This window comes from Dichomitus squalens (genome assembly GCF_000275845.1).
Source record: "Dichomitus squalens LYAD-421 SS1 unplaced genomic scaffold DICSQscaffold_24, whole genome shotgun sequence".
Lineage (NCBI taxonomy): Eukaryota > Fungi > Basidiomycota > Agaricomycetes > Polyporales > Polyporaceae > Dichomitus > Dichomitus squalens.
Window position 1 is genome coordinate 436773 of NW_006766906.1, and position 9629 is coordinate 446401.

The following is a 9629-nucleotide window of genomic DNA, read 5'->3' on the forward strand; positions in this document are numbered from 1 at the left end:
TTAAAGGAGGGGATAAAGTCGGGATTGCTGACAGGAATGTAGAGAACACAGCCCTTGGCGCAGTCTTTGTTGCGGCACGAGCGGAATAAGTAGTGAGGAATGGCGGACATGGCGAGCGAATGTGAGCAAGAAACGAGAGGGGAAATGCTATCATAAAGCACGATGCTGGAGGTTATATGGTCTGTGGAACACGTCAGCCAGAATATCAGATCTGAACCGGTATCTGGGATGCATGATGCGATACTGAAGCTGCTAGGTCTTGTCTCCGCGTGAGCACACCACCATCACAAGGCTGCTGGATATACATATTTAGCCCCATCTTGCGGTTTGTCCAAGGGAAAACCTACTGCTAAGCTGAGTGTTTCAGAGTCTCCAGATAGCCCGCTATACAAGTACTACATGCTGGCCGACACTCTGCAGTGACTAAACCATTTGCTGGTGTTGATAGCTACTTGAGATGGAACTTTGAAGAAGCAGAGAGCTGGTCCACTCTGTGGGAGGGGACCACTGGGACCTCCGTGGCATTGATCATCTGAATTGCCAACCGGTGGGTTTTCCCTGTCCTGGCTGATGACCATGAGACCCCATGGCGTACTCGTGCGGCAGGGTCCTGTCTGGGAACAAGGCCGGGTATCGGGGACCTTGGACCTGGACCACCATCATCTACTATGATGAGTGGCTCAGCGGCTCTCCCTTTCAAGCAGGGACCAAGGCGCGATGCTCAACAGCATCGTAAGAAGTCGTGTTCACTCCTGCTAGGCGGGGAGGGACGAAGGGGCTCGATCAGAGCCCCTACGAGCTCGTGGATACCACGGAATGTTGCTCGAGGCTGATCAGGCCAATATTAAGGGCGCTCCCCATGACCCCTTCCACCGTAACACGGTGCTTACACTACACGATAATTGTATATCAGATAGACCTCCATATCAAATGTAATTACAGTGAAATGAGCCCTAGGTCGCCATGCCCTGACACCCGGCAGCGGTCGACGACGGGGAGGGCATCCCCGCCGCTGCCAGGGAAGACAAGAGGCACCACACGTGGAGAACACGCCACAGCGCCACCCAGCACGAACAAAACGCTTGAGAAACAAAGCACTCAACAGCTTTGTGCGTACACCGCGCGCTCTATAAAGCTTTGACAACCTGATAAAGCCCCCCTGCTGGACTAAAAAACCCCCGCACCCCGTCATGGACGCACCCACAACCCCATTCACCTTCGAACTCCCCGTCGATACTAGAAGCACGAACGACGCGCCGAACAAACGCCCACGCACCGTAGGGACCTCAGACCTTCGTGGACATCTGTTTGAAGAAGAACGCACAGCGCAGCGTAAGCAGCCGAACAGTCAGCCACCCCCCCCGCCACCCACGACCACTGTCCCACGCACTGAGCTCCCGATACCGAGGAAGGCCCCCAAGGACATGTCGCTCGCCTCCGCTCTATACGATCCCGGTAATTTTGCCGGCCTCCCTACGGCGACAGAGGAAAACCCCCACCGTTGGTCAACGCGTCGCGGGGAGGCACCACTCCTGCCGATTAACATCGACGCGCTCGGAATCCCAGACGAAACCTTCCCCCACGCGCACGTCCCGGAATTCCGAATTTTCGGTAATGTTGACGAGGCTCAGATCAAACGTCTCCGCGCCATCACCAACCCGCTGGTTGCGATCGTGATACACGGTGGCGGTCAAGACCTCAACAAGTCGGGCGCCGCCTTGCAAGAGGCCATGACCATCCTTCTCTCCAAAATCGCCTTCCCGCCCTCCCAAGCTGAGACGCAGCGGATGGCGGTCGACGGATCGCTGTCGGGAACCGAGACTACCGCCGACGACCCCACTAGCACCAGTGGCGCGGACGGGTCAGGCGACCCGACGGGCCCGGACGACCTCGTGTCCAACGGCCTACCAACGACTAAGAAACCGTCGCCTGGCGTGCGCATCCACCTCCCGATAGTGCGCGTCCCAAAGAAGAACAACGCTTTTGGGCAACCTTGGACGTGGTTCGCTGACCTGGGTCCGAACTCGGAACACCTGCGAAAGTGGCTCCTATATCAGGAGGTTTTCCCGATCTCCCCCTCACTCTCCTTCTCCGTCCACCCCATAACTGGGGTAACAGTGCAACCGTGGACCATTATGGTGCTCACGGGGAGAGACAGGTACGCGGTAGAGGATACGCGCGAAGCGTGCCAGGAGGTCGCAAAGGAGATCAAGTCCTTTCTCTGGGCGGACCGCGACTTCACCGTGCGAACCGCGCGCTACGTCGAGCAAAATTGGGGACTCCGGGGCGCTCCTGCCACCCTCGTCAAGTACATGACCGACACGATTGAGGTCGTGTATACCATCGCGGAGCTGAAGACGTCTCGAAAGGAGGTCCCCGCGTACTCGGTCTACGCCAAACCGATCTCGAACGACCCGGAGGCGTATCTCAAGTGGGCGGCGAAGTTTCAGGAAGGAGTGTACTGGCGAGGACCGTGCCTTCTGGAAGTTAACAAAGCGGCCGTCGAATGCAAACTCTGCAAGGATACATCCCATTCCACACGCGCATGCCCGCTGGACGTAGCTGGATGGAAGGGTACTGTAGTACAGGATATACTTACGACGCAAGAGATAGAGGCGCGTACGGCGGGTACGGACACCGCAGAGAGGCCGCAAGATGGCCACGACTGGCAACAAGCACGGGCCAGGCGAGCCGAACAAGGTGCGCGCCCCCAGAAGCCCGGGAGGCAGCAGCAGAGGAACCGGCGCACAATGGACAACAAAGGGAAGGGGAAGGATGTACGCCGCTGAGTCATGCCGCCCAGACGAAGGGTTGGGACCATCCCCAGCTACTGATCGAGAACGATGGCAGTTCGGGATGCAATGCGATCCACCTTCTCGATCATAGACAGAGTGTACTCGAGCGTGGAGCAATCGAAGTCGTGGAATAGAGACCTGCGTTTCCTGTCGCAAACTCTAGGATAGCGTCAGAAATGTGTGATATAGGGATCCAGGGCGCTGATCGCGTCGCCCTGCCGCAATCCAATCATTGATCGCACAGAACGTGAGCGTGCTGACTTAACTTACTGACGGGCTTGCCCGGACAGGACGTCGGCCACCACAAGCAAGTTTCGGAACGGACACGTTTCTGTACGGAACAACCCATCATATCTCTCAAACGGGCTAGTCGAGAGTCCTAGCAGCAGACAGTACCCGGGAGAGAAGATACCAAATACACACTAACTTTGATCTTACAGGTCTGGCAAATCTGAAAGGGAGTTTATTACGACGCTACGAACAACTTACATGAATACAACAGGCAGCTACAGCAGCAACACGACGGCAACTTGATGGCAACGGCTCTCGCGCCGGCTCTCTCTGGAGGGAGAACTGGTGCAACCGCTGGCCAGCCTCCCGAGGATGGGGAGAACCGAGTGGACAGTGGACAGAGCGGAGAGCGTGGCAACGGGGAGATGGCAATAGCCATTGATGAACCGGACACCACCCCGCGACCGGACTCGATCAGAGACGGGAATGACGCCAGGACAAATGGCGGTGCTGCAATGCAGCCCGAAGCCTCGATCAGAGGTGGATATGCGGAGGGGATTACCCAACAAACCGCGGACGCTATCAGCGATCCAATATGCGCTCCCAGCGAGGAATCTGGAGCGATGCCTAGAGGCAATAGAAAAGAAAGGCGGAAAGCCGATCAACTCGCTCGAAAAATGACAATACGGGCCGCTACGTTAAACGTAAATGGATTTGGGACGCTGCAACAGGACCATCCCAAAAACAAATGGGGGCGAATTGCCCAACTTATGAACGATAAACGCATCGGCATACTGATGATACAGGAATCTCACCTATCGTCTGAAAGACTGGAGTCTGTTCAACGACTCTATGAGAAGAGCCTTAAGATCTTTAGCTCAGCGCACCCAAGCGCGCCAGGCCAAAAAGAAGGAGTCGCAATCCTGATCAACAAACGAATGGTCAGTAGTGAAGGAGCGACGGCGACAGCGATAGTAGAAGGGAGGGCGCTCCACGTTACCCTCAAATGCGCTGGGGACGACAGATTACACGTCCTATGCATCTACGCCCCGACGTCGGATGGTGTCGAAGAGCGCTGCCGTTTCTTCAATGAAGTAAGGTCATTCTACGAACGACATCGTGAGTTCCCGAAACCGGACATCATGGCGGGGGACTTCAACAATGTCGAAGACGCCATTGATAGACTTCCTATAAATGAGTCGCCCGACAGATCAGTAGAGGATTTGGATAAACTAAAACTGTCCCTGCAACTTATGTTAACGGACGGATGGAGAGAAACCCACCCTACGGATCGCGGTTATACGTTTCACCGCGGACGGGACAACAACGCCACCCTCTCCAGGCTTGACAGGATGTATACCCGCGAAGCAGTCTTTAGGCTTGCAAGAGACTGGATAATAATGGAATCAGGCATCAAAACGGATCACCGTATGATGACTGTGCAACTCACGACGGCAACTGCTCCGAGTGTAGGACATGGCCGCCCTATCTTCCCACTGTCAATAATTAAGGACAGGAAGCTCGCAAAGGCAATGAAAGACAGAGGGATGGTGACGATGTCTCATCTTGATAAGATCGAGAGAGGGATTGCACCGAGGTCTGAGTGCAATAACCCGCAACGCTTATTAGCGGACATGAAAAATGACTGGATGAAGATGGCCAGAGACAGGGAAAAAGAAGTAGTGCCCAAGCTCCTGGCAGAAATCAAACAGCGTGAAGAAGAGCTAGAACGGTTGGCAAAGACCCATGACATGAACGAAGCCACCCGGGCTGCAGAAATGGCGGCAGTGTCAAAACAGATAAGTGATCTAGCGATCAGGAGACGACGACTCCAACAACAAACTGCCAGGGCGAAGTTCCGTAAGGAGGGAAACCGCCCCACCAAATATTGGTGTAAGCTGAACAGAGACCACGCACCACGGAGTGTTATCCAATCCTTCGAAAAAGAAGGGGAACTGACCCCTGAGGGCGAAAAAATATATGAATCTGATCCGAAACTGATGGCGGCCATGGCACGCATGCACCATGACAACATCCAAAAAGATGATCAATCAGTTAAATCAGTACCTGAGAGAGAACAAGACATACGAAGAGTGCTAGAGTCCCTCGAAAAGAGAGTGACCGCAGAGGAAGCCGAGGATATTGGTGCCGAAATACAGTACGGAGAATGTGTGTCAGCATTGAGAACAGCCGAAAACGGCACGGCCCCCGGCCTGGATGGCCTGCAACACGAAGTGTGGAAGACAATGCTGGAGCGACATATTGAAGACGTCAGAGCTGAACGACCAAGCTTTGACGTAATAAAGCTCATCCGAGCCGCTTTCGAAGATATTCAAACTCACGGCGTGTGCAAAGGGACCAACTTTGCGCAAGGGTGGATGTCTCCGCTATACAAGAAGGGCGAGAGGGCCAAAGTGGTCAACTATCGCCCGATAACATTGCTGAATACAGATTATAAACTGCTCACCAAGATACTAGCGATGAGACTGTCAGTCGTCGCCCCGAACCTAGTCCATCCGGCGCAAGCAGGGTTCGTGCCCGGACGGCAAATACACAATCACACGCAGCTTGCGAGAATGATGATTGCATGGGCAGAGCAAAACTCAAAGAACGGCGCCATCGTGGCCCTCGATCAAGAGAAGGCCTATGATAAGATCGCACATGACTACCTGTGGAGGGTGCTCGGTCGCTTTGGGATACCCCTGAGCTTCATAAAAACAGTACGCGACCTATATGCGGACGCAGAGACGTCAGTCATGATAAATGGAACACTCAGCAACCCATACAAAGTATACCGTGGGGTACGACAAGGGGACCCACTATCCTGCCTGTTGTTTGATTTCGCCATCGAACCACTGTCCGTGATGATTCAAAAATCGCAACTCCAAGGCTTCGAAGTAGAAGGCCTCAAGGAGCCAGTCAAAGCGACGCTATTCGCGGATGATACAACGACTTACCTATCAGAAAACGATGACTTTAGCGTTCTCCAAGAAATTCTTGATACATGGTGTTCCGCGGCGAAGGCCAAGTTCAATATCGCCAAAACTGAAATAATTCCGATCGGTGAGAAATCGTACAGAGAGAAAATGGCGAAGGAATATAAGGACACAGGGCGATGGAAATCCTACCCGCAGAATGCGCATATGGCCGGAGAGGGTGATGCTATCAGAATACTGGGAGGCTTCTTCGGAAACGGAATAGACCAACTTGCAGTGTGGTCCCCTAGGATAGCAAAGGTGGCAGCCGCAATCGAGCGATGGAAAAAGGGCCACGCCACGCTGGACGGAAAACGGCATGTCATCCAAATGGTCATCGCGGGAATGACACAGTACTTAACGGATGTCCAAAGAATGCCGGAAGCGGTCACTAGACGCCTTGAAAAAATTATTCGCGAATACCTGTGGGAGGGGAAGGCGACCCCCCCAATCGCAAAAGAATACACTCACCTCCCGCTAGAGGCTGGTGGTCTAAACATCATAGATATAAGTGCTAGGAACGAAGCCATAGATGTGATGTGGTTGAAGACATACCTAGACTTCACGGTAGACCGACCGCAGTGGGCGTACATAGCCGACGACATCCTCGCAACGAATGTCCCGAAAAACTGTCACCCTGAAGAGAAGTCGATGAGAGTTAACACCTTCCTGCAATCTTGGTCCCCACGACAGAAGGCAGCTAGAGATATCCCAATGGAGCTCAAAGCAATAATCGCTGTGGCCAAAAAACATAATCTTGTCGTAAACGCACTAGCCCCGTCTAGAGGAATTATGAAATCGATGCCAATGTGGGGCCATACAAAGGCAGATAAACGAGGCTTACGCAAAGCGAGCAAGAACGACTCTCTGACGGTGCGGTGCTTGAAGACAAAGCATAGACTGGTGTCTGTTGGAGACTTCGTGGATTTTGCGGGTCTAGAAGACAAACCAGAACATGTATCAATGAGCGATGAATGTGAATGCATCATATGCAATGAGATCGAGACGAATTTTGGATGCCTACACCCGATATCATGCATGAGACGAGCAGGTACAGTACTGGATACCCTACCACCGAGATGGGACCCCAGAGGGGTACTCCCAGAGGACTACGAGAACAACGCACCAGAGGATGAACCCATGGACGAAGATGCGATTGAGATAGACCGGAGAATCACGACACATGGGTCGCTGAGCAACGTCTTCCGAATCTTCGCTGACGACGACGAGTTCTGCGGGGAACGGCTAAACTCCAATATCGAGGAGTCGGACTGGCCGGTAACGATTACCACGAGTGCGATAGGCCAGAAAGACAGTAACTCCCCACAAGTGATAGGAGCTGGGGTGTACGTCAGTGAGGGGAATAGTCTGAACAGCTCAATACGTCTCCCAATGGAAAGAAAACCAACAGTGCAGTCGGGTGAACTGTCAGCGACCCTGATAGCCACGGCGACGGCAAACACAAAAGCACGTCTTATGACGGTCACAACATCAAAGCGTGTGATGGCAAGCCTGACGAAAAACAGGGTGAAACAAGAAGAGGAGGGTTACCTGAGACAACCCGATGCGTCTCTGATAAGAGCCATAATCGCCAATGTCAGAGCACGAAGAGCTAGAACGAGCCTGAAATTAGTGCAGAGACGAGGCGATCACACAGATCTCAACAGCGCGAAGGAACTAGCCTTAGAAGGTGCCAAGAAATTGGGGCCAGACGAGATCCCTACAACAGTGGACCTGAAGTGGAGAATATCAGGAGCGAGTCTCAGCGCAATGACACAAAAACTGGCCTACCAGGAAATTCGCGACCGCAAGCTGAAATCAGTCAAGCCGAGATCGTCAACGACGACGAACCTTGAAATCGTGTCCGAAGGTGTGAAAGACGCCTTCGGCGTCGATGTCACTGAGGCTGAAATATGGAAATCAATACGGTCAAAACACGTATCCAGCACCTGTGCTCAGTTCCTATGGAAAACGATGCATAACCTCCACATGGTAGGTAACCGGTGGCTGAGAGAGGGTATGCCTGAAGAATACCAGGACAGGGCGATCTGTGCGATATGCGACAACGTTGAATCAATGGACCACATTCTGTTTCGGTGCGAAGCGCCAGGACAAGCTGAAATATGGAACGAGCTGAAAGTGATATGGGAAACAACAGGCTTACCGTGGAAGCAACCAGACTGGGGCACTGCATTGGGAGCGGGGTGCGCTGTTATCAAAAGCGAAACCGGTGTCAGGAAGAAGCCAATGGAGGCTCTATGGACAATCCTGTGGACCGAATCAGTTCATCTCATTTGGAAGTTGAGGTGTGAACGAGTAATACACAGGGACGGGGAAGTCCACGATAAACTCGCGGTGAAAAACGCGTGGTATGCAGCGATCGACAGAAGACTGACGTTAAATCGGAGGACGGCGGTGCTCGCTAAATGTAAGCATGACCTGAAGCAAGGCGACGTCGAAGCCATATGGGCTCCAACTATACAAGGCTATAGGGATCTTCCCGAAGGATGGGTCGGCAATGGCGGGGTTTTAGTGGGTATTAAGAGAGGACAGGGATAAGGTTAGGTTTCGGCCGACACCTTAAATGAACTGAACTCTCTTCGAGTCCCACACTCTGTGCGTAAAAGCATTTCCCCGTCTGGTTTACTGGTGACTTTTGGATAACACTTCAATGACTTATGGCTTGGCCGGGGTACCTTTACCTGACCATGTCACCAAACGCTTTCTGGCTGCCCTAAGGGCGGTAATCGTAATCTACTAGACATGCCCTAGAATACTATGTTTTAGGGACCACGGTAGATTAGATGTACAGAAATCAAAGCGTTCCCACTCAACTTTGAAGAAGCACGCCATCATGGCACACTGCGCCCATCAGATCTTGCGGAGATAAATGAGCTAATTACTTTCATCAGAAGGGTGTATGGTACACCTAGCTGCGCGCACAACAACATGGTTTCTCCGATCCTGTGGGTTGGAGCCTAGAGCGCTTTAGCATGCGCGGCATGGGCAGCTCTCCGCACATTATCCACTTCGTAGCTTATCCATCTCCGCCTCAAATTAGACCTAATACAATGTTAATGATGGCAAAGCATTGAAACAAACCAGTTTGAACTCCGTCACTCCTAGCTAGCATGCTCTACTGACTGAGCTTTCGTGGCATCTGCGCGGGCGCTCATGGCCCTGCCTAGTGTGCGCCAATCCACCTTGAAAGACATTGAGCCGTGGGGCTTCGTTCTATGTTGCTGGGTTTTGGTACAAGATGTAGAACTAGTTTGACATCGACAGGTCTATAAATTGGCCATGATAGATCAACTAACGGGAAGTCACATCACCCAACCATAGAGCAGGACTATTCGAAGGCTCAGCGCTCAGCTACGAGGTTGCGCGGACCATCGTCCGCTTTTAGCTCTCCCAGCAGCACCAGATCCATGTGAATCATCAATTCTAGCAGGGTCCACACCTGGCGCCCTGAAAATCAAGGTTGACGCCACTGTTCAGCACGTTGCTCACAGACCCCAGACCAGGCAGGGTCACGCACCAGGTCCACTATCAGGAGGCCATATTTCAGGAGTCCCCTGCGCAGGGAGGGTTGCCCACTTCCGCCAATGTTCTCTGGGATTGCGGCAAA

At 53.0% G+C, this 9629-nt stretch overlaps 4 protein-coding genes across 4 annotated transcripts; all 4 read left to right on the forward strand.

Moving 5' to 3' along the window:
- Window positions 1-1190: 1190 nt before the first annotated feature.
- On the forward strand, window positions 1191-2789 carry DICSQDRAFT_171681 (uncharacterized protein; the record flags this gene model as incomplete). Its single annotated transcript, XM_007367361.1, has 1 exon — window positions 1191-2789. The coding sequence occupies one exon, from the start codon at window positions 1191-1193 to the stop codon at window positions 2787-2789; it is 1599 nt and encodes a 532-aa protein (XP_007367423.1).
- A 914-nt stretch (window positions 2790-3703) lies between these two features.
- DICSQDRAFT_63991 (DNase I-like protein) lies at window positions 3704-4732 on the forward strand (the record flags this gene model as incomplete). Its single annotated transcript, XM_007367362.1, has 1 exon — window positions 3704-4732. A coding segment is annotated over one exon (1029 nt), but the record flags the coding sequence as incomplete, so codon positions are not given.
- Window positions 4733-5890: 1158 nt separating this feature from the next.
- DICSQDRAFT_148261 (uncharacterized protein) lies at window positions 5891-6968 on the forward strand (the record flags this gene model as incomplete). Its single annotated transcript, XM_007367363.1, has 2 exons — window positions 5891-6454; window positions 6945-6968. 2 exons carry the CDS (start codon window positions 5891-5893, stop codon window positions 6966-6968), a joined length of 588 nt encoding a protein of 195 aa, XP_007367425.1.
- A 509-nt stretch (window positions 6969-7477) lies between these two features.
- DICSQDRAFT_64162 (uncharacterized protein) lies at window positions 7478-8560 on the forward strand (the record flags this gene model as incomplete). The annotated part of the gene is made up of 1 exon (XM_007367364.1): window positions 7478-8560. The coding sequence occupies one exon, from the start codon at window positions 7478-7480 to the stop codon at window positions 8558-8560; it is 1083 nt and encodes a 360-aa protein (XP_007367426.1).
- Window positions 8561-9629: the final 1069 nt, after the last annotated feature.